The sequence below is a fragment of the Pseudonaja textilis genome, chromosome 5, assembly GCF_049901715.1.
Source record: "Pseudonaja textilis isolate UNSWEBS1 chromosome 5, rPseTex1.2, whole genome shotgun sequence".
NCBI lineage: Eukaryota > Metazoa > Chordata > Lepidosauria > Squamata > Elapidae > Pseudonaja > Pseudonaja textilis.
Window position 1 is genome coordinate 44,795,593 of NC_141994.1, and position 25,485 is coordinate 44,821,077.

Sequence of the window (25,485 nt, forward strand, 5' to 3'; positions counted from 1 at the left end):
GATCTGAAGTCCCCAGGAAATAGCAAAGGGCACCAATGTGTCCATAGATATCTCCCTTGACACTCAGTGGACTTTCTTTTAAACTAAGTTTATTTTTTTAAAAAATAGCATACTGGCATATTGCAGGAACACTCTCCGCTCCAAGCTCCCAATTTCACCATTATTGCATGAATCCTTTAGGCCTTAGACTGTGCATAAATAGTTACTTAGATAATCAAAATTCTAGACATGCGAACTGTTTGAAAATGTGGCAGCATATCCAGAAAAGAGACAAAGACCTGCAGATGTAATACAAAACATCAGGTAGGCTAAAATAGCATTCTGATAAATCAGAATCTAGTAACCAGTTATGTCCCCATGGCAACCCTGTTGAGAATTGGGAAGTCAATCTCCCATTCTAAAATTGCAGGACTCTTTTTGCAGCATTTCTTCCTGTGCTACAATAAAATCAAGTTAACCAACTTAGCTACGGAAGAGCTGTGACATCTTAAGAACAAAGGGGTCTAGTACCAATCCTGGATCAGCTCCTGCATCATTACTAATGCTGCAACAAGAGAATCACTGAAGAATGTCTTAAATTATATCAGCCCAAAAGAAGAGAGCTACACTTATGGGATCTGTTTTGCTGGCTAAAATCCCTTCTAGAACCTCAAAAGCAAGAGGTCATTCTCAGATGTGATATCTGACTTTCAGGACATGAAATATGCATTAATATTTAAGAGAACTTGTACCATGATTATACAATAAGCAGTCTCACAAAACTTCGTGAGTAATTATATATTTGTTCCAACATACAGAGGCTGAAATTTGCAAGTATAATAGTAGATGCTTGCATCATATCTAAATGCACGTTTAAAAAATTCTGCTCTGTAATGTTATCAAAATACACACAGTATGTTCTTTACATTACTTAAGTTTGTGAACTTGATGGAAATTGATCTATTTCTTCGATCATTTTTCCCTCCTGCACTTTAGTATATAGAAATAAGTTTAAGTGCTCCTCTTATTTATTAAGTTAAATCATCATTTCCCAGGGTTTTCCTTTATAAGAATTAGTATAAAGTGTTATATATTTCCACGTAAAGCCTTTGTGAGCTATATCATTATAAATATTTGTAAGGAAGCCTATAGCTGATGAGAATCAAACTTAAAGCATATTTTAAAAACCCAGATATTTCTAATAATTTACTAGGGTCACTCACAAACACATAATGTGCAGGTCTATATAATAATAACGTATCTTATTACACCCCCACCACCCTGGCTCCACACTGAACAACTGAAGAATTCTTATACTACAAATTAGTGATTTCTGACACATTGATGTCTACAGCTGAGATAGTGATATTCAGTAAGATACTCTTGTATCTATGTTTTAAAAAACCTGTCACCATATTGTTCAGTGGATTCTGTATTCACTTCAGTTCTTCTCCTTCTGGAGCTACAACTTGCATTTATCATACAGAATCTTGCTATACTCCATCAAAAAAAAAATTCATTTATGAAACTCATGGATTCAGGCCAGATTCTCTTTATCATTTCAACCTTTGATGTATTTTTGCATTAATACCCTGTCTACCATACAGCATGTTATATCTTATACTGCCAGGTTATGCTTCAGTGGAGCTCTGCAATATAATTTCTCATCCATTATCCATCTTTAGTTCCATGTAAGAATATCTACTGTTTCCTGATTTTTTTAAAAAAAGTTATCATTAAGAAATATGTTCTAAGATCTGACTTACATTTTGTTGTGCTCAATTTTGCTGTACTCCTAATAATTTTTGTCAAAATATCCTGAGCATTTAACTCCACCTAAGAATTAACCATTAAACAGTGGTGTTTTTTTTCCAAAGGGGAATATGCGTATTAGTTCAATTGTTGTAACCTTCTCTGCTGTTAAGAGTACTGTACCATGATCATGGCATTCCACAGTGTCTGATAGTAGCTGCTTTTTTGGAAAATGTAGGGGTAGCACAGAGTAATTAGTGAAATTACTTGTCACGTATGTGTTATTCACTCACATAACAACTGAAAACTGAGAAGAATATCCTTTAATAGGATATAAAATGTAAACTTAAAAAAGCCTTTAAGGGGGTCTATTTTTAATTACAAGCTTTCTGTTATGCTCCAGGTATAGTTACAAAAATACTGCTCTGTAATTAAGGATACAATAGATTATGGAAGTACTTTCAATGTTAGTTTTAGCTAAGAAATTTCATAATAGCTTAGGGCCAAAATATCTAAAATATGCATCCAGGGGGAAAACATCTAAGACCCAAGCCCAGGGCAGGACATTTATAAGCATGGCAAACTTTCTTTTGCTTGAGATATTCTAGCAGTGTGTGTGGGTGGGTGTGGATGTGCGTTTTCTAACAAGAAACTTAAATAACATGTTACATATGTTTATTATAAGCAATGAAAACACATATCAAAAGGTAAGAGATAATCTATTACTTAAAAATAGTGTAAATTAAGCTAAAAGAAAATTTGAAAGATTAAGTGTTTCCAAAGTAGTTTTGGTTAGTAAATGTACTTTTGATGTGTACAATGTAATTTTTAACTCCAAATTAAGAGTCATAATTAATCTATTCTCCTCAAAATGGTGTCACTAAGTGCAAAACTATAAAATTGCAATTTGCAGGATATGTTGATACTCATGGACAAACTCCTAAGTGTGAAGAGGAATGACTATATGTCCTTCATTCTCAAGTTAGTTACAATGCTAAAGAAGATGAACAGTGGACTATAAGTGCCCAATCAACATATATGAGCTATCAGATGACATCAGTTTTTTAGTATTGTTCATCTTTATTCACCTACTAGATAAAATGGGTCTCTTTAGCAATAGAACATCTTACTGGCAACAGACAAACCATCTTCTTAACTTACTGCTATCTGTACTTTCTGAATTCACTTTTCTCTTATAAGCTTCCAATGAGTAAAATGATAGAAGCTTATTTTACTTTGAACTCTGTTCTAGCTTGACTTGCCACACAGTCTTCTTACTGACTAGGGATTGTACTTTACGACTTTTCTTTCTTTAGCCATGAAGAGTGAATATCAAACTAGTAGAACTGAGCTCTCTTAAGGAAGAACTTTGAGAGGATGTTTGCTTGCTTTCTTGTTTGTTTCCTTGGTCCATTGCTCATTCATTCATTCAATTTATAAAGCCAACAATCTCACATATATCTCTGGATAGCTTAAAATAAATTAAAACATCTTCCCAAAATGAGAAAATTACAAAGAAAAATCAAATAAAAGTATAAACATGCTAAGACCATTAAAAACAATATAATCTGCTGCCGAAATACAAAATATTTACAGCATTCAATGACCACTCTGCAGATTCTCCACTACAATTGGATGACCAAACTTGGTTGTCAAAACCAGCCTTTAAAAGGCCAGTAAGGTCAGGATAATGTAATCTCCAGAGTGATTATTTTCCAAGGAGTGATGGGTACTATGACAGAAAAGGTTATCCTCGGGGTCCCATCAGACAACATGCCTTAACAACTGGGACACAGACACGTTGGACCTAATGGAATGGTAGATGTAACAGGGGAGAGGCATTTGAGGCATCCCTCAAATAACCCAATCCCACACCATGTAAGGGTTTGTAGTTCATAACTAGCACCTTGAACTGAACTCAGAAGCATAGTGGCAGCCAATCTAGTTCACAGAGAAGAAATGTAGTGTGCTGAATGAGAAAGATACATAACCACCCATCACCACATTTTTGTACCAGCTGCAGCTTCTGAATACTCCTCAGACTTACATGATATAGAGCGCATTACAGTAATCCATTTGGAAAGTGACCAAGGCATGAATGACTGAGATTAGAGTGGCCAGATTCAAGAATATGTGCAATAGGTGCAAAACATGGAGTTGTGTAAAGGCCCTCCTGGTTATCACTGCCACCTGCTCTTCAGTAAGGAGTTGAGTGAAGGAGATTTCTCACAAGGGCTGTTTGGAGCAGTGCTACTCTATCTAGAATAAGATATCAGTATTAATTTGGAGCAAGAGGTTCTGCCCTCTAATCCTGCTTTGCAGGATCCTGGTGGGTTCATTTCTGTGCTCCTGCCCCTGTTACACATGTATGTGAAGCTGGGGGAAGATCATTTGCTGCCATGGGATGAGGTATCACTAGTATGCTGAGGATACTTCTCTGCTCCTAGTGAATTAAGTGATGCTGTTCATGTCTTATCTCGCTGGAAGTTTCCAAAACACAAAGGCATTCAGTGTTGCTAGGTTGAGCTGAAGCATGTTGTTCCCCATTCCAAACTCAACAGCAAAGAATGGAAGCACAGCTCCTATCTTGCTCATGCCTGAGGCAATCCAGTAGTGCAGCCAATGTTGTTTCAATATCGTACCCAGGTTTGAAACCTGATTGGTAGAGTTCCACATAATCCATTTTATTCATGATCCTCTGAAGCTGTTTCATAACCATCTTCTCAATGACCATCTCTAAAAATGGAAGACTGGACACTAATAGAAATTATCCAATACAGTTGTACCTACCAATAGCTTTTGAGGAAGGGATGAACCAATGATTCTTTAATTGATATGCATAATGAAAGACAGTGAGCATATCTGCAACCACTACTACTCTTCAACTGAAGACAGACATTAAGAAATTGCAGAACCATGATTGTTCAGTATGTATGTTCAGTCACATGGATGCTTACATGCATCCCCTCTGTCTGGAACCTACTTCCGTCCTTGTTCTCTTGAGGTAATAAATAATGACTGCACCCAAACTGTGGGAGTTTCTGATCTAGAAAACTATATTTATTCTCTCTACTAGCCTTCCTCTGTTTCGGTACACATTTTCTTATCAACATTTATTTTACAGAATGGCAAGTTTTAGTTTGTTTTTTTATTGAATCTGCCTGGGTGTTTATTTATTTATTGAAATTTTTATTGTATTTTATTAGATTTAATTTGGCTTGGGCACCCTGAGTGACACAAAAGTAGCTATAATGAACAATTAATAAAAGACATAAACCATCCAACAGCTATATGCTCAAAACAGAAAAATGTCATGCTGCATCCATTTCAGCACCTGCATCCATTTAGCTATGAAATGTTGTTACTCACTTCAACTATTGACCAACCTTCTAAATGTGAAAAAAGCTAGAAAATGAAGCGAGCTCAGAAGCCATTTACCCAGGGGTGGGATTCCACTGGTGTAATAACCGGTTCGGTGAGCACATGCACAGTGTTTGAAAATCACTTTCTCCATCACACAAAGCAATCAGCTGTGCCGCGCAAAGCAGTTGAGGTTGAAAAAGCAGGAAATAAAGGACAGCTTAGAGCCCGGGCTGGCGGGTGGGCCAAACAGAAGAACAGAAGATTGTCAGAGTGAACCAGTTCCCTTTCCGCTGATCTTTGGAGCTACCGGTTTGGTACAACTGGGCCAAACCAGTAGAATCCCACCTCTGCATTTAACCTTGTAAACCAGCTCTAAGATGTAATGTGCAGTGCTTATGTGAAGGAAAACTTATTTAAAAGACTCTATGTTACAGCCAATCAAATTAAATCAACTTCATTTTTCACTATTTTTACTTACTAAATTTTTAATTATTCAGTGGAAGGGGGGATGATTTTTATAGAGTAACATGAAGATTGTTTATTCCCAAGTAATTGTTAATGGTTGCAAAATAAACAAATATTCAAAAGTATTTTTCCACCTGCCAAGGAATATTTGTCTGCTGCACAGTTTCAGAAGCACAACATTTCACTTCAGTAGCACCTATCTTGAAAAAAGAATATGTACTTCCGAAGTCCAGCTACTCTCATGAAAAATATAGGAGATGAACAATGACATTCAAAGGAAAAGAAGTTGGAAGATAACTTGTTTACAATTTATTTGGACCATAATTCATTCCACCTTTCTCTTTCAGACCTTGTTGACCTAAAGATGAATTTATAATCCCACAACAATGATGTAGCATAAATAAATAGACGAAACAATCCAGCAATGACAAAAAGTATCAATGTGATTATCAATCAGGAACAGGGAGACAGTGAGGATCAAGCACCAACCATGCAGGCATATAGCTGCTAATTGGTCAATTACGTTTGTTTGTAGCCAACCAATAGCTATTAATTAGGCATTGCTAATTTCACTCTTCTTGGGCTTATCCTCATTGCCTTGTTGCCAGAACAGACCCACAACCATTATTTAAGATAGGAACAGATGGTGTTACCCTCTATTTATCCTCTGCTTTCCTGTTACAGTTTTAAAGTACTCTTTTCCTATTATCTTTCTGGCTAGAACAATCTACTCCCTTACAAAAAATGCACCACCACTAGATGGACTTGCAACTGGCTGGCAAACCATACTCAACAAGTAGTCCTTAATGGGTCTAAGTCTACATGGAGGGAAGTAAGCAGTGGGGTGCCAAAAGGTTCCATCTTAGGCACAGTACTCTTCAATATCTTCATTAACGACTAAGATGAGGGAATAGAAGGGGAACTTACCAAATTTGCAGATGACACTAAGCTGGCAGGAATAGCTAACACCCAAGAAGATAGGCTCAAGATCCAGATGGATCTTGACAGACTAGAACACTGGGCCATATCTAACAAAATGAAATTCAATGTAGAGAAAAGTAAAGTCCTACACTTAGGCAAGAAAAACCAAAAGTACACATATGGACTGGGTGAAACCAGGCTCAATAGCAATAACTGTGAGAGGGATCTTGGAGTCCTAGTGGACAACCAGCTAAATATGAGCCAGTAGTGTGTAGCAGCAGCCCAAAAGGCTAATGAAATCCTAAATTGTATTAACAGAGAGATACAATCAAGATCAAGGGAAGTACTAATAGCACTCTATGAAGCCTTAGTAAGATCACACCTAGAGTACTGCATCCAGTTTTGTTCACCACATTATAAAAAAGATGTTGAGACTCTAGAAAAAGTACAGAGAAAAACAACCAGGATGATTAGGGGACTGGTGACTAATGCATATGAAGAACGGTTACACTGGAACTGGGCTTGGCTAGTCTAGTAAAGAGAAGGACCAGGGAAGACATGATAGTGGTCTTCCAATATTTGAATGGCTGCCACAAGGAGGAAGGGGTCAAGCTATTTTCTAAAGCACCTGTAGGCCAGACAAGGAATAATGGATGGAAACTGAACAAGGAGAGATTTAACCTGGAAATAAGGAGAAACTTTCTGATAGTGAGAACAATCAACCAATGGAACAGCTTGCCCTCGGAAGTTGTGGGAGTGCCATCACTTGAGACTTTCAAGAAGAGATTGGACTGCCATTTGTCAGAAATAGTGTAGGGTCTCCCGCTTGGGCAGAGGGTTGGACTAGATGACCTACAAGGTCCCTTCCAACTCTGATTATCTGTTATCTGTTAAGCTAACCTGCCATGCCTCTGTTGGGAGTCTGAATCTGCAGGGAAAGATGAGTTGGAACAAGAAATGCCAGGCATTGAGCGGGCGGCTCCATTGGCCTTGGAGGAAACTGGGGAAGGGCAGAGTCAGTCCAGGCAAGGTTTTTCTGAAGTAGTAAGGCTGGCAGGCAGGGAGGAACAGAGGCAGGAGGAATTATAAGGGACAGAGGTCAGGAGAGGAGCTAGGACAACCCTCTCCTGATCCAAGGGCTCCAGGAGTAGAGAGGAGGCTTAATCAGTGCAGACAGAGCAGTCTACGTGTGAGGAGAGTGCCCTGCCCATCTTCACAAGGCACACTGGGGGAATGAGACTTAAGGAGATGCTGTGGGGAGGGGCATTTGTCAGGAACAAACGCTGAGTTTCTAAAGTGTGCGTGCAGATGTTTGAACTGGCCAAGAGTCCTTGCATTCCTGTGGACGTTCTGGACTAATTACCTGGATCTTTTGCTCCTTGAACTCCTTGATTTGCCAAACACCTTTGGATTTCTTGCTGAGAAACCTTGGTGCAGACAGCGCTAGGCTGGACTAATTGCAGCCAGAAGCTGCTTGAGGTTTGTGTAGGGTTTTGTTATCATTCTGCTCGTGACTTGCCAGAAACGTTGGAGTGTTTGGGGAACTTTGGAGCAATAACGGGGCAGTTTGAACTGCCAGCTGTTTGTGTGATTCTTTGTACTGTGCCCTGGGTCATCACATAACCACAAGAGTTCATTGGCTACTTCACAGAGGTAGAAACATCCTCTCAGTTGAGTCAATACTGTAGTAATCAGGGGTGTCAAACTGGCAGCCCACAGGCCAGATGCGTCATGCGCAGGCCACGCCCACCTCAGCTCCACAAAAGTGGGGAAAGTCACGCTACGACACATGACAGCAACGTGACACTGCAAGTTTGACATCTGTGCTGTAGTTGCTCTTATCTTGCATTTCCTGGGTAGTTTTCCTATTACAACTAGTACACAGAATGTTGCCAGTTTAAAACTCAGCAATTTTTTTCAAAAAGTCGTATTTGTCTTTCTCTGAACCAGCTAGCTTTTCCCCTGAGCTTTAGAAAATAGAAAAATCCAGCAATGAACCATTGACATTGTTTCTTCTTCTGACCGATGAGTTAAAATGTTTTGCAACTTGGGAAACAATGAAGCAAATGCCCACAGAACTATTTTAAACATAAATAAACATTAAGTATGTAGTGAGAAGGTGGGGACTTTTTATGAACTAATTTGGAAGGCAATAGTGAGAATTCTCTTTAGATACTTAACTAATTTAGAGTATGCACTCTAAAAAGCTGGTACAGCATGTCTTTGATATCTCTTAGTGTAATGAAGACATGATAAGATACAGGGAACAAATCTCAGTATCTTAAGAGATAATGGTAAACAAACATTACTAGGCACAGGAGAAAAGGAGTCACAGTCCCTCTGAGTACACCCTCATTCCTTCTGTGAAAATCTCTGCAACATAAGTTTCATTATTGTTTTTCAAGCTAAACCATAAAAAGTTACCATCCACGTGCTGTTTCTATGTACCATGTCATTTCTGGAAATATATATGTTGGACATTTTAAAAGAAAAATATCCACATGCAATTCAAACAGCCTAATATTGTTTTGGACTGTACCATTTCTAACTGGTTAAGGAGAGCCTAATCTCCCTACTCTCAAATTATCCATCCTAGCTTTACTGTAAATGATTTTTTGTATGTTTGCATTTCAATCCCTTTTTAGTGCTTTACATATATTTTCACTAGAAAAATGGCTTAAAGAAATAAATATTAGATAACTTTGTCATGGAAGCTACCTATGTAGCCTTAACTCCACTGCATTTATTTATTATTTATTAATCCAATTTATATAGCCGCCATTTCACTGGAAGGCACAAAAGCAATACTGGGAGGCACAAAATAATCAAATAAAATAATAATAGGATAAAATGTAAAAAGCCATGTTAATAAATATCATAAAAAACCAAAGAGCTATGTTAGTTAAGAAGTTAACTGCCTCCATACATACATTTTTCCTTCTTTGTACTTTTACTTGTTTCTTTCCTTGTTTTTTACTCTTATTTTAAGGATATTTGTCTGAAAATGTTTGGCTATATCCCAGGTGTCAAATGTGCCACATCACATTGCCGTCATGTGATGTTTTATTACATTTTCCCCATTCACAGAGCTAGGGTGGGCATGGTCTGTGCTTAACACATCTGGTCCGCGGGCTACCAGTTTGACACCCCAGGATATCTAAAGGCATATATCAATGCAAACTTATAACTCTTTTACATTCTAAATCTGAAAGTGCATTTGCTTGGTCATAATTAAATATAAATCATGAAATTACACACTTTCTACAATTACCAATTAACTAACTATGTCAGTCTGCTGCATGAAAAACAGCAAATAAACTTTCAGCACTTTCACAAGTAAATTTATTGTGGTGTTCACTGTTCTGGACTACAGAAAGTTTATGTCATAATAAAATTAATCTTTATAGCACTACAAGATTCTTTGCTCATTATGAAATTAATATTTATACATTAGATTAGCATAGCAGTGTTATTTTCATTACCATGCTACATACATCTATTTCATTCTATCAAAACAATTTTTTTCCTCTCCTGAAAAATGCTGGCAGGCATGTAATTTCAATTCTATCTTCCTTTGGACCTTATTCCCTGTGAGTATTTATAATCAGATTCAATAGGTAACACTGCTATATTACAGAAATCATTTACATTAATGGGGACAGATACGGAAAACATAAATCTTAGAGTCCTCATTCAAATTATCTTGCAAAGAACAAAGTGAAAGGCAAACTGAATAATGGAAAATTTTCTTTAGGTTCCTTTAATTGGGGTGGAAATATTTGACTTCTAGACGTACAATTGGACAATTTGTATACTTAATCTGAAAAGTCTCTCAAGATGTTTTAAAGTGTAGTGGTAACATAAAAACTCTCCGGCAAACGACTTAAGTTTTTCTTTTATTAAATCTGAATCAAGATCCAAGAACTTTAGCTCCACATCTTTCTCCAGAGTCAGCAAACTATAGTAATACAAATAAAAGCATTGATAACTACAAAGCTGTGTTTTACCTCCATTAGTAATTGAGATCATAAATGCTGCCATTTCAATTACTATAGGAGGATTTCATTTTTTGAAATGAAATTTTTCCCACTTGCATATCCCACAATTCTCATCATCATGCTATAAAGAAATTCCTTCACCCCAAATCCAAATGAGTTTTTGAGACAAAATATTGGTTGGTTATACTTTTCCTCTATTTGCAAAAAAAAAAAAAAAAGCTTGAATAGCCAACAGGAATTCTAGCCACCATAGAAACAACTAAACTGAAACTTCAAAAAGGAATGAGAGGAGGAAAAGCATTCTAATAGCCCAGCAACTGAGTAATCAACTTAATGCAGGAAGAAAAAGAAGATGTGCCTCAGTAAGAGACTTTGCAAACAGTTGAAACATGGCATTATATTTTCCATTTATGCTTAACATGAGAGGATATACAGTATGTTTGATCTTATGAATGTGACCAAGAAAAAGTTGCATTACCTACTTCTATGGGTCTGCAGATTTGCCAATTCTTCATACAAAAAATCATGCCAATACCTAGAATTACCATTGCCTGATGGCCAATCTCAAGAGGCAATATTAGTTCTGCTAGTGGGAAATAGAATACTATCCTATATCATCATTCTTAGCTGCAGAAAGATTCAATCCAAGGAAACTATAGCACAGAAACAGAATTGTAAGAACTGATACCCTATTTAATGAAGAGATTAGTCTCTACAGTTGAAATAACAGAATAGCACTAATTAATTTGGAAGGATTAATATAATAAAGGAGGCAAAAATTATATTAGAATGCAAACAAGGGAGTTTACCAAATCTTTCTACAATAAATTTATATACATATGTTCATAGTATGTCATGATTTAGATTACATAGATTCAGGTCTATGATATGTAAATTTTCCATCCTCTGACCATCAAAGGAATTTAGATTATCTGTAATATCTTCTAGTTTTAAAAGTCATGTTTTTTCTCCTCTAATCAATTTAGTCATCTCTGTATTGACAGCATTCTTGTAATTCATATATTTGTATCTTTTAAATTAAACATTATGTGAAGATTTTTTTCTTTAAAAAAAGAATAAAGCATCCTCAAAATTTATGAGCAATAGCTTCCCGGCAGCTTTGTAAAACTTGGACAAATCAAGATCTTTAAAGATCTCTCTAGATAATTTTCAAATCAGAAGCATATTTTCGCTTGCTCTAATTCTGTCTGTATTTGTCTGTCTGTCTACCTATGGTATAATTTTGTGAATTGTTGCATTGGTAAATGAATAATAAGAAAAAGAATATTTGCTGAACTGATATAAACTCCAACCTATGGCATCTATAAGGGGAACATTGACATCACTAGATATCATCCAGGACCATAATGGAAAAAAACCCTTAGAATTTACAGTGCAATAATGTATAATTTACCTTGTCTGCCATTATCATAGAAGAGCCTCCATGGATTCCTAGAATGGGTGTGAGGGTCTGGGCAGAAATGAAGTCCAGGATCTGGGCAATAGCTTCCTGGTCAGTATCATCAGCAAACACTACACCTTGCACCCTCCGTTCAGACATGATATCGCAGATGCGGGTGATGATGCTCTTGGGATCTGTTTCATTCATGGCCACGAGTTCCACCCGAGGTATAAGAGAGAGGTGATGGAAATCATCCTTCTTGTGGGCATCTGTGATAGCTACTTCATCAGAGGTACCCACCAAGATGACAGCAATGCCAATGCTGGGATGGTTCTTTTGAGCCCAAGCCATACCGCCTGTTGTTGCTAAGACTGCCAGCATAAGCCAGAATTTTGAAGAATAGCACTCTGCTCTGGGCCTCATCTTCAGCTCTTACACTCCCTGAAATGAGACAAAAAATAAAAGTTTCAATAAGGTATATATAAATCACAGAGATTTAGGCATTTACAGGCATACACTGTTAGCCATGTTACTTATAGAAAGAGCTGTGGTGGCACAGTGGTTAGAATGCAGTATTGCAAGCTAATTCTGCTGACTGTCAGCAGTTCGATCCTGACTGGCTGAAGGTTGATTCAGCTATCCATCCTTCCAAGGTCAGCAAAATGAGGACTCAGATTGTTGGGCTTTATGCTGATTCTGTAAGCCATTCAGAGAGGGCTATAAAGCACTACAAAGCAGTACTTAAGTCTAAGTGCTATTGCTATCGTTATAGAGATACAGATTATTGGTCTATAAAACTCTACTTTTTTGGCTTTGAGTGACAGAGACTTTCCAAGGTTTCCATGCTCCTTTCTAAGGAGTTTATTTTTTCAGTCCATTGTCTAACATTGATTAATATCATCCTCAAAACACACACACATACACAGAGAGAGAGAGAGACAGAGAGAGAGAAACATCCAGTATTCAGTTATAACCAAAACTTATTACTATAACTTGTTTCAGACTTCAGTAATCATCAAGGAAAATTTTTTAACTTTACTTTGTGAATAAAAGTATGTGGAGGAGGACTAAGGCTCTGATCAGGAAGAGAATAATCAAATAAGTAGTCATCAACTACTGTTCTACTTAAAATCACATGCTGAGACATTAATGTCCTTTGGTGATCCTTGTGAAATTATTGTAGCTGCAGCCCTAGATTATAATTAAATTTATTTTTGCCTTGCCTCCCATTTGTTTTTCCAAAAACAACTTGCCAGCAGCTTCTCCTCCCTCAAAATAATTCAAAAAAAAAGATAAGAAAGAATCATGTGGCAATAAAATGTCTCTCCTATCAACTTGGCGTTCATTCAAAAAAGTTTGAGGTATTCTTGTTTTGATAATTTTAATTATAAATTGTCCTGATAATTTTAATTATTAATTATAAAGGCAAATTAATACTTTCACAATATGGAATTGTAGTGAAAATGCCTTCTGTCAATACTATTTTTCTTAAATAACAATCCACTGGCTTCAGGTCAGTTGTGTTTCTTATTTTCTTTTTCAAGAACTGCTACTGTTTGCCTTAGTCTCAAATCTTAGAACTGGTAGACTTCAAGCTAATGGAATAGCCAATATATTTTTATTCATGCCTTGGAAATGTTGTCTTTTTCTAAACAATGAAATGATGAAGACCTATGAGGTCATCAGTGCAACCCTACTAATGCCACAGTTTTCTCTTTAGGACACTTTATCTTGTTTTAAATAACATTGAGCTCTTTTCATCTGCAAAGCACTTTCCAAACCACAGTTAATTAATCCTCATAGTACACAGTAGCATACATATTGCTAACATTGTTTTCCATATCTGAAAATCATAGCATTGAAGTTTACCTTGTATGTTCTGAGGCTTCCTTTATCAGTAAAAAAAAAAAATAGTAGTAACTGGCATGTAATCTGATGCTCAGGCCATAGATTCATGTTACCTACTTTGCTAATATGAAATCCTGAAATGATTGGAAAGTAGTACTATTCAAATCTAAAATTTGGCCTAATTCTCCTTTTGTGATGATGTATAATATGTCACAAGTGCTCAGATTATCATTAAATTCTAAAAGCTCTTTTCTTTCAATTTCATCAGAAGTTAAGAGCTCAGGGCAACTTGCTTAATCTCTTTGATTATAATCCATCCCTAGGTTCACCATTAGATTCCAGATAAATATCAAGAGCCAGAGGGGGAAATATTAGTGACTGCACTGAAGGGAATCTCTTTACTACTAAAGTAAGTGAGAGGAATCTAATACAGTTTTGTATTTCATTTAGTCTAAATACTGTAGAACTCAGAAAATTGCCGCCCATGCAGTAACATCACTACTGATATAGTCTCATGATAATAAAGTAGTCCTAGAGGATGCTGTTACATCATATGTTCCCAGTGGTCCCGATGAAAATATTCTGCAAAATCAATCAGTCTTCTCCTACTTAATGGGTTTTCTCTGATGAGTTTGGAAGAAAAATTAAGAGGAATGGTTTCCAAGGAGGAAGACAATGATATATGGATACTTGTAAAATTCCTTGTTCTGTTTTACAACAGAAATCCCAACAACAAGCAGTGATCACATTAATGGTACTAAAGTTACACATATGTATGAAACTCACTCAGTGCCTTCAAAAATTATTGTCAAAATCATTAAGCTATCATTAGACAATTATCATTGAACAAATGGGTAGATAACAGATATTGCTACTTTACTATTTCAAACAAGGATCAAATCCACTTGCCAAACATGAAAGGAAAGAGTGCATGAAATATCTATTGACAAACAAGACCTTGAGAGTCTAACAAAATTTATTGCTAATTTCTGTAGGGCAGAACTGTTGCCATCAGATTGGTTGTTGATTGGTTATATGCCATCAAGCTATTGTCAGCATTTAATTACCACATACATAGACCTGCTTTGATGATCAGTTTCTAAACTAGCCCTTCAAATCTTACAATTGTGTACCCATTGTTTGTGGAATCAAACCCATCTATTTCCTTCCACCTTTCTCCATATTGTACACTTATTCGAATAATGTCTCTAAATATGATAATTTGAGTGTGATAATTTGTACCTCAAATGAGAACTCTGAATTAATTTGTTCTATGATCCATTTGTTTACTTTGTTGGCCATCCATGGTATTCTTGGGAGTCTTCTCCAAAACCATAGTTGAAAGCATCAATTTTCTATCCTGATTCTTCAAAGACCACTTTTACACCCATAGAGTGACAGAGCAAAACTACTGCCTGCATGATTCTGATCTTTGTAGATACAGACATGTCATTGCATTTGAATATCTTTTCCAAGTCCTTCATTGCTAACCTACAATTGCTCATATGTATGTTATTTTTCCACTGCTTGTTCCTTTATTGTTGATAATCAGTTGTAAACACTGAAGCCATCCATTTTAATATCTTCATTGTCTGTTTATTTTTTAATTATTTTATTATTAAAATATATATAGCAACCATCTTGATCAATATCTCTGGGTGGCTAACAAAAAAAGCTAAACATAGTACAAAAAAATAAAAGGCAACCAATTAAAAACCATAGTCAAGACACCCTTACAAAATCTCTAAAGCATAAACCTGTCAAGTGCCAGGAAAATCAGGAGATCCAGACAGTTGAAATCGGTATATAGATTTATTGAAGTTTTTATTGAGCTCTCTACAAGAATCTGAACTACTAACAGCCAAGGGAAATTAGCAGGAGATAAGAATAGAAGGAATTCAAGGTGGACTGGACTTAAATTTCTTGTGGATGTTAAGGGACTCATGATTGATGATGTGTTTGACCCCTCCCTGAGGCTCAACCTGACCATCTCCTACAAAACCACAAGCTCACATACTGGGCTCCAATACGTAGGAGGAAAACCAAGTTCTAAAAAGCCAGTAGGGTTGGGGCCATCCAAATCTCAGAGGGGGCAGATACCCTAAAAAGAAGATATGCCCAGTTCCTTCATTGGAGCATGCCAGCTCTGCCAGCTCTGGTGGGATGAACCAAAACTACTGGAGACAGGCAATCCTGCAAGTAATCTATTGCCATTTAGTCCTTTAAAGGTAACAACCAGCACAATGAATTACACTCAGAAATCTACTGGAAACCAGAGCAGCTCACATAGAATTGAAGTTATATGGACATATTATGGTGCATTCAAATTGGATGTGCCACAGCTTTCTAGACCATTTGAAGCTGACAAAAGTTTTTCAAGGACAGCCCTGTGTAGAGCACATTACAGTAGTTCAGCCAGAAAGTGATTAAGGCACCAGTGAAAAAAGTGACGTATGATTGTTTTTCAAAGTTATGACCTTTCCAGCACTCCCATGATCACGTGATCAAAATTCAGATGTTTGGCAACTGGTTCATATGTATGATCGTTGCTGTGTCCCAAGGTCATGTGATCACCTTTCACAACCTTCTGACAAGCAAAGTCAATGGGGAAGCCAGGTTCACTTAGCAACCAGGTTACTAATTTATCAACTGCAGTGATTTACTTAACAACTGAGGCAAGAAAGGTCATAAAATGGGGCCAAATGTACTCAATAACATAAATTTTGGTCTCAATTGTGGTCGTAAGTCAAGGATTACCTGAAGTAAGAGGAAAATGTTTTTGGTCATATGACCTAGATAACAGAATTAAACAGGAGAATGACTTAATAATTTCTGCCAATCCAATGATTTATAATTGTGAAAATAGTGTTTCTAACAACTAAAACAGTGGACATCATCAATTGGAGCATACAGAAAACAAATAAATTATTTTATTGGTAAAGTTGTTGGAAGAGCTTCATTGGACGAGCAAAGACATGGCCAGGGATGATTGTGGAGCAGATCACCAATTGTTATGTGCAGGTTCTAAGTTATGCTAAGCAGAAGAAAGCCAAACAGTTTGCATGATATGATCTTATGCATATATGTTCCATTTTCGAGGAAAATATCAAAATCCCTTGGAAGTCCTGAACCTAATAAATAGGGGACAAGAGAACTGTGAAATGAACTTAAAATAGCTGGTAAGGCTGAATGTGAAAAGAGGTTGTCAAAGGTAATAAAACAGAAGAAAGCAAACTAAATGTCAGAAGAAAGCATGAAAATTGTCAAGAAGAGTAGAGAAGCCAAAGCATATGAAAAACAAAAAACTTGAGACCGAATGTAAAAATAAAATTTCAGAAAACTGTTCTGAAAGAGACAAGGAGCAACACTATCACATTTGTAAAGGCATCAAAGATGAAAACAGCTATGGAAAAAAATAAGGAAAGTCTTCTAAATTTCCAGTCTCTTATTGATATGCTAAAGGAAGTCAATGGCAGATGTACATTGAAATTTTACACAGTAAAGATCTTAACATTCAAGATGTCTTAAAGCAAGGGTCCCCAACCCCTAGGCCACAGTCAACTACCAGGCATGGCCTATTTGGAATTGGGACACATGAGTGGCTGGCTGGCTAGCTGGCTGGCATGCAGCTCCACTTGTGCAAGTGGTGAACCAGTAAGCAAAAACGCACATGCCACTCACGTGTCCCGGTTTCCCTCCCCTCAGCCTGACCGCCAAGCCGCAAAGGTTGGGGACCACTGTCTTAAAAAATATTCCTTACTTACAACTACTAGAAGATAAAATGAGATTGGCGCTTTGGTTATCGTGAAGTCAGAAGGCTATAGGAATTGATGAAATATCTACAGAAATATGGAAAGCAAAATAGGAATAATCAGTAAAGGTTCTAACAAAACCATGCCAGCAGATCTGGAGAATAACACAGTCGTCAACAGATTTCATCATTTTTAAAGAAATAATTTAACAGAGTGTTCAAACTAGTATAAAAGATCCTTAATTTCACATTGTAGCAGAAAAAAAATGCTCAAGATTGTCTAATGCAAATCAGAATACTATGGAAAAAGGGGAAATGGTGGATATTTAAGTCCATTTTAGAAAATGCAGAGGAACAAGATACATTATTGCAGATACATGCTGAATAATTGAGAAGGACAAAGAACACCAAAAGAAGTCAATGTGTACTTCATTAACAATAGAAAGGCCTTTGATAGTGTCAACCATGTCAAACTGGAATGTGCTTAGGAAAAGGAAATCCAAGAACATCGTTGTTCTCACCCACATACAGGACAAGAAGTCACAGTGCATAGCAAAAGAGACTGTCTGCAGTCAGGAAAGAAGTGAAGCAAGGCTGTATTTCCTTCCTTCCTTCCTTCCTTTTTTCAGTGCCATTGTAACTTTGAACAGTCATTAAACTAAATTGACTATAACACTGCTTAGCTACTCATCAGGCATAGCACAAACATTTCTTGGAGATAACTGTCAAAGAGTTGCCTGTGCAGCCTAACAGATATAGTACAGTGTACGGTGTACACAGGTACAGTGCATAATATAGTATTTGCTGTAACCTTCCTGACTATGACACTAATATCATTCTTTCTTTGTTTCTCATCTCCTGAATAGTAAACAATGTGATTAACTGACTGAAAATGTCCAGTTCCAATTCATTACAATTTGGCTAAGATGTTGAGAATATACCGGTAGTCCTCAAGTTACAGCCATGCATTTGGTGATTGTTTAAAGTTACAACAGCACTGAAAGAAAGTGATGACCAGTCCTTGCATTGATGAATGCCACAGCATCTGCACCATCACTGGTTTAAAATTTGGGAACTTGGCAAATGTCATGTACGTATGATTGTCACAGCATCCAGGGGTCATGTGGTTGTCATCTATGACCCTCCCAGCTGATATCTGGCAAGCAAAATCAATGTGGGAAGCCAGTTTTGATGGATGACATGATTCACTTAACAACTTCAGTGCATCGCTGAATTGTGGCCAAAAAAAGAGGTTGCAAATCAGACGTGGCTCACTTAACAACTGCCTTGCTTAGCAACAGAAACCCTGGTCCCAGGTGTGGTTGAAAGTGAAAGACTACCTGTAATCAATTCATTCAATTTTTCACTATATTGAGCTTTTCCACATAAATGCTTCTTACCTTCCATGTTCCCATTATAATTCTGTCTTTGCAGTTTGGGATTTTATTTTCCTCCATTCACAGCATCAGTAACTAGATGCCCCACAGGCTTTAATCTAACAACTCACTGCACCATTAGCGATTCTCAGCTCTTCCTCAGTAGAATTTTTTGAGTGCTCTGACCTGAGAAGCTTATCATCCAGCACTATATCATCAGTCACTGTTTATCCATATGATTTTCTTGGTAAAATATTGGAGTTGTTTATCATTACATTCTTCTCATAGTATGAAATGACGCCTTAGTTCATCGTCTTCCTATAGCTTTGCTGCCCTATATAGAAGCCCATTTGTTTTAGATCGGCACTGGGATGGTCTTGGGAATATATACTTTTGGCATCAGTCCCCACATTCTATGCTTATCCTTCTCAAGAGCATGCATACACATGCACACAGGGAGACAAACCTGGATATACAATGAAGAGGCAAAATAGCAGGGATGAGAGTCGATTAACCATCATACACTCTGCACGTTTTCTTTAGCATACATTAGTGTTGTTGGTTTTTTATTTTCTTTTTGTCTTTCATCCCCTGAGGATTTTAATGGTATTTTACCTGGTTGTGCAAAGCCTATTAACAATGTATAAATAATATTAATACAGTACTTTGAAGTATTTTGTAAAATAGAATTCTAGATTATAGCAGCCAAGAATTAGGCAGGCAGGCAACAGGAAAAGAGTAGTGCAACCATAAACTCATGTATAGCTTTTGATAATGATGAAACCAAAACAAATCTAATCAAAGTTATGAATTGATTTATTGCAAAAAACAGTTATCGGAGGCAAAATCTTTTCAGATGTAAGTTTATATCTTAAGGTATACAGTGGGTAGTGTTAGGAATATAAGTCACCTAACAGCTATTTGGGTTGGAAATATATAAACCAGGATATATATTTTAATACTGCCTCTTTAAGAAAATCATAAAAATGTAATTGGTTATGGTTTCTCAAACGGCCATAAGATGGAGCCAGAAACCTGGGTTGTTTAGTCTTAGTCTCAGAAGAGAGTGTGTCTCAATGAGTCTCTGTTTTCCTTTTGTTGGATATTGCCGTTCCTCCTAAATGGACTGTTATTCTTGGATTTGATGTAAGTCTGATACTGAACTGTTTTTTGATACTGGACTTGGTTATTGGATTATCCCTGAACTGAAAACTGACTGACTTACCTGTGAATGACTTTGGACTGCTTATTTTGAACTTTGCTTAAACCTTTATTGGAAGTAAAAAACTACATTTACTGTACAGTGTATCTGTGTGCTGTGTGTGTATTATTCTTTACTTCTCTCAATACGTCTCCCTGTATGCGCTCATTCTCCTAACGGGGAATTACCTCAACAGGTACCAAAAATTAGGCCCCACAGGCCATTCATAATTTTTTCAGAGAACATGTTAATCAAAAATCATTTGATATGCATCAAATGATTAGGAAATGTTTAGCAGAAAATAGCAACCAAATTTAACATTTAATGCATTAACATATGGTTAATGTTTATGGCAGGAGTGTCAAACTTGTGGCCCACGGGCTGGATGCGTCATGCATTGGCCATGCCCACACCCAGTTAAGCAAAGGGGAGGGAGTCATGATATATCACATGATGATGCCATGATGATGTAAGTTTGACACCCCTGGTCTATGGGACCAACTTTTGGTACAATGCATATTTTGTATTAGATTAATGAATGGCAATTCATTAATTCATGTAATTCCATCATGGAATTACATGAATTAATGAATTGCCATTCATTCACATGTGATGGAATTATCTGACCCTGGAAACAAAAACATGCATTTCTAAAATATTACAAAGTGTGACAATTGTTCTCTGTGTTCCTGTTAATACATTCCCCCAAACATTTTCCATTTAAGAGGTCCATTATACTGTTCGTTTTTCTTCCTTGCAGGCTTAATGTTTCCACAATTGATTATTACTTTCTTTCACTCTCTTTTGTCAAAGCTGCAATATCAGAGGAGGTGTGATTTTCCAGCTTTTTCCTTGGGACCATTAGATTTGGTCTGGACTAAACATGCAAGTTTAAAAGTTTAATACATTTCAAAATTTATAGTATTAAAATGGTGCTTAATTGGTGTTTTTCAAATAATCATACTTTATTCACGTGGTAAAGCATTTATGATACAAAAATTTATTATGCAAAGATAATCAATAAAATATCGGGCTTTTTAGATGCCATCGAATAACAGATACCTAAATTGCATGAGAAAGCTGCAAGCAGGATATGACAAGAGCCTCCTTTACCTATTGTTCCCTTAGCAACAAGCATTCAGCAGTGTACCGCTTCTCATACTGGAAGTAATATACAGCTGTCATAACTAGGTATCTTTAATTTTATTCAGTATGGTTTGTCAAGGCTGTTTTTTAAGCCATTTAAATTATCAGTCATTACTGTCTTTTAAGGAACTGAATCCTACTGTTGTTTGTGTGAAATAGTATTCAGTTTTGTCCAATATGAGTATACCACCACTTATCTTAATTGAATGATTCCCAGGGAGAAATAATATTTTTCTGTGTCTCCTTTTTTTCATGCCATGCATGAGTTCATACATCCTTATCAGATCTTTACTTCTCTTTTCAAAGAAATCCACATCCCAAGTTTTTCTTGAATCGGCCTTGCTCACTCTAATTTTTCCTATAACCATGTGACTGGAGTAGCACATACATTTTTAAATTATTAATAAATATTGTTGAGTGCAGTGAAGGGATATAAAAACTGAGATGTCTATATTTGAAATGCAGTTCTACCAAAATTTATATACTGGCATCTCAGTTTTTCTTGAGATTTATGTATTATACTTTAAAATATTTGAAAATTTGTTTTCTCAGTTTGTACCTTCAAAGCAGAGGTGGTATTCAGCAGGTTCTGACCAGTTCTGGAGATCCGGTTGTGGAAATTTTGAGTAGTTCAGAGAACCAGCAAATGCCACCTCTGACTGGAGAGTTTACAGTATCCTTCCTCTGTCAGGCCCACCAAGCCACACCCTCAGAACCAGTAGTAAAAAAATTTGAATCCCAAATTTTCAAAGCACTCTAATGCAATTTCTTTTTTCCTGTTTTTTCCTGTTTCAATCCCCATGTGAAAAAAATATTTGGGAAATGCATCCTTGATCCTCTTTTAATTGCAACAAATGAAAAAGAAAAGCAAAATGATTTTATACTATTTATTGCAGGTGTGTATTTTGTCTATACATCTAATCATAGTGCAGACATAGTACCAATTTTTTAAGAATATTCAAAACACCTACGATTTTGAAGAAAGTTTACAAAATGGGATGGGATGGGATGGGATGGGATGGCATAGAATAGAATAGAATAGAATAGAATAGAATAGAATAGAATAGAATAGAATAGAATAGAATAGAATTCCTTATTGGCCAAGTGTGATTGGACACACAAGGAATTTGTCTCTGATGCAGCGTATATACAAGCAACAAGTGTACATGCAAGCAGTGCATGTGTACATACAAGCAACAAGTGATAAATCATTATCCTAATCATCCTAAAAAACATTCATCATATATTATAAGATACACCACTTGGTGATAGTCATGGGATATTAAATAAGCAATCAACATAAATCATACTAGGATACCAAATAAAACAATTAATATAAATCATAAGATACAAGCAACAAAGTTATAGTCATAAGAAAATAAAGATAGGTAATAGAAAAAATGAGAAGGATAATAGCAATATAGCTCTACTAGGTAGTTTGACAGTATTGTGGGAATTAGTTGTTCAGCAGAGTGATGGCATGGGAGGTGGGATTATCATTGTGTCTAGTTGTTTTGGTGAGCAATGCCCTATAGTGTCTTTTTGGGAGAAGTTGAAACAGTTTGTGTCCGGGATGTGAGGGGTCTGTAGATATTTTTACAGCCCTCTTTCTGGCTCGTGCAGTATACACTTCCTCAACGGAAGGCAGGCTGATAGCAATTGTTTTTTCTACGATTCTAACTAACTGTTGGAGTGTGTCTGTCTTATTTGGTTACAGTGCCAAACCAGACAGTTATAGAGGTACAAATGACAGACTCAATAATTCCTTTATAGAACTGTATCAGCAGCTCTTTGGGCAGTCTGAGCTTTCGGAGTTGTGCTTTTTTGATGACATTTTTGATGTAAGGTGTCCATTTTAAGACTTCAGATATTATAGAACCTAGAAACTTGAATCTCGGCTGTTGATACTATTTTTCTAGTATTGTATGAGGTGGTAGAATAAGACGGTTTCTTCTAAAATATACTATCATTTATACAGTTTTGAGTGTGTTTGGTTCAAGTTTGTTCTGGCTGCACCACAAGGCTAATTGTTCAACTTCCCGTCTGTATGCAGATATAAAGAATTTACTATTCTTTCATCGCATATGCCCTTCCTCTCACTCTTACAGGACAGGTTCAAATATAACAGAAGGTAATTGAAATTAACACAAAAATGAAAAAATTCAAAATAATATCAAAGTTATGCCACAAGAGGAAATGGACAATAACATCTTCAAGTGAATCTGCAGGAAATTTAAATTTAACTGAGGTTAGAATTTAGCCAAGTTATTAGAAGTAGCAAATCAAAATGCCACAAGAATATTAATACTGCACTTTTATAAAGGTTATTTCTAAGGCAAATATCAATAAAATATAAATGCATTGTCAATATAATATGAGAAAGAGCCAGTTTGATCTTTCTACCTGGCTAGAAAGTGAAAGACTGTGAGTTCAAGTCTTGCCTTAACCATGAAAACCAGCTGGGTTATTTTAGGCCAATCACTCTCTCTCAGCCCAACCTACCTCACAGGGTTGTTGTGGGGAAAATAGGAAGAGGGAGGTTGTTGGATATGTTTACCCCTTAAGTTATCTGTAAAAATAATAAAGGTAGGGTACAAATAAAAAAATATCAATGGCAATTAGTATTACTGAAAAGAGAGTCCTGGATTTATGAAGTTATTGATCCTAGATTTGGATACCACACTAGAGGATATGTTTCTGCAGAATCTGTTACACTTTTAAATCTCTGTTTAATAGTTGCCAAACACAAGTAAAGCATAGTGCTTTTTTTGAGGTCTAAGACCTACATTTAGGCCAAAAATGCACTATCAAGGTTGTACCTAAGCGTCTTTCTGGATAATTTTAAAAAACCTTCTTTGGTATAGCTTATACCCTAATAGACAGTGAACAAATGTAATAATGATTTATGGTTTTCATATATGTGTATAACGAATATCAGTTCCTAACGCTCAACATGGTGCTATTATCATAAAACATTCCACATTGTTCTGTTAATTTTTGGAGCCTTTTAGAAAAGATAGAGATTATTAAATCTCTTATCTAAACTCATTAAGATTTGAGTTTAGGAGTTCATATCTAATATTAATATTAGTCAGGGGAACAATGTTTTAATAGATATCTAAAACTACAAGTAATGCCAACATTTATTATCTAGATACATGAAAATAGTACAATAGCTTATGATGCAAGAAAATAGCCCAGGAATAAATTAAAGAGAAAGAAAACAAGAATAGCCTGTGATGAAATGACTAGGTTAATTTTGCAGACAGGCTTACCTTTATGGATAGCTGTGAGAGAAACTATCATCGCATCACCTGTTGGGTGTACTAGCCTCAAAAGGAAACAAAACTGCTGGACTCTTCCAGGATGATTTCAAAGTACTCTGAAAATTGTCTGATAGACTTTGACCCTTGTGGAGGGAGGAGGACTTGGTGAGCAGCAGCAGAAAACTAAATCCCAAACAGTGTATCAGCTTGTTGCTTTAAATTGAGATGAGCAGCCAGAAAATAGTCTGATTCTATGGAAGAAGTGTTTGGGATACTCTCTGGTAAGCGGCCACTGCCTCACTTCCATCGCACTGAAAGAAATAACTACTGGCCTTGTGGTATTTTTGCTGCGTTTGGTAGGGCTCTACTTTTCACTTTCATATACATTCCTTTCCTCTTTTTAAATACTTTGCTCTGAGATTTCTTTTGCTTTTTATTCAGTAATTTCTTCTGATACATTTCTCTCCCAGTCAGATAAGAACCTATCTTCCCTTCTCCACATATATACCTCATCATGTATTTTCTATAGAGATAATGTAATTAGTGTAGAGTACAATGCTGCATTCAGTTAGGAAGCCAATTTGGGCAAGCGCTTTTTTGTCTGTAAAACACCATGTTTGTAAATGAAACCAGTAACAAAGCATAACATGTTCAGCCACCAATTGTGGCAATCATGTATGCTCATTATGATGGACTGGAGAGCATTTTCCCTCAGTTTTAGAAAGGAGTTGGGACAGTGTGGAGAATTAATCCAATTCTTCATATAACAATTTTATTCCCCTTTAACTGTGGATGACTCTCTGGCAAATACCTATGCATCTCAGAGAAATCAGATTCATGAATGTTCATATAAATATTTTTATTAAGTCAGTTTTATTGACAGGGTAATTTTATCTACAGGTTTTACTATATCTAAATATCTACTATCATCTTTAGAACATTTCAGATGAAATATTCTGGATCTAGTTTGATGTTCTTTAAAGTCAAACTCTTTAATCATATTTTACTAACTGATTT

The 25,485-nt window shown here is 36.3% G+C and overlaps 1 protein-coding gene across 1 annotated transcript in view; it reads right to left on the reverse strand.

The window, feature by feature from the left end:
• The window catches only part of LOC148125623 (glutamate receptor ionotropic, NMDA 2B-like), a 122,477-nt gene that overhangs the window by 62,326 nt on the left and 34,666 nt on the right, over positions 1 to 25,485 (reverse strand). Inside the window, exon 2 of the mRNA XM_087934689.1 lies at positions 11,893 to 12,321. Coding sequence (XP_087790815.1) covers positions 11,893 to 12,303 — 411 coding nt within the window. The 5' untranslated portion in view covers positions 12,304 to 12,321. The remainder of the gene's footprint in view (positions 1 to 11,892; positions 12,322 to 25,485) is intronic.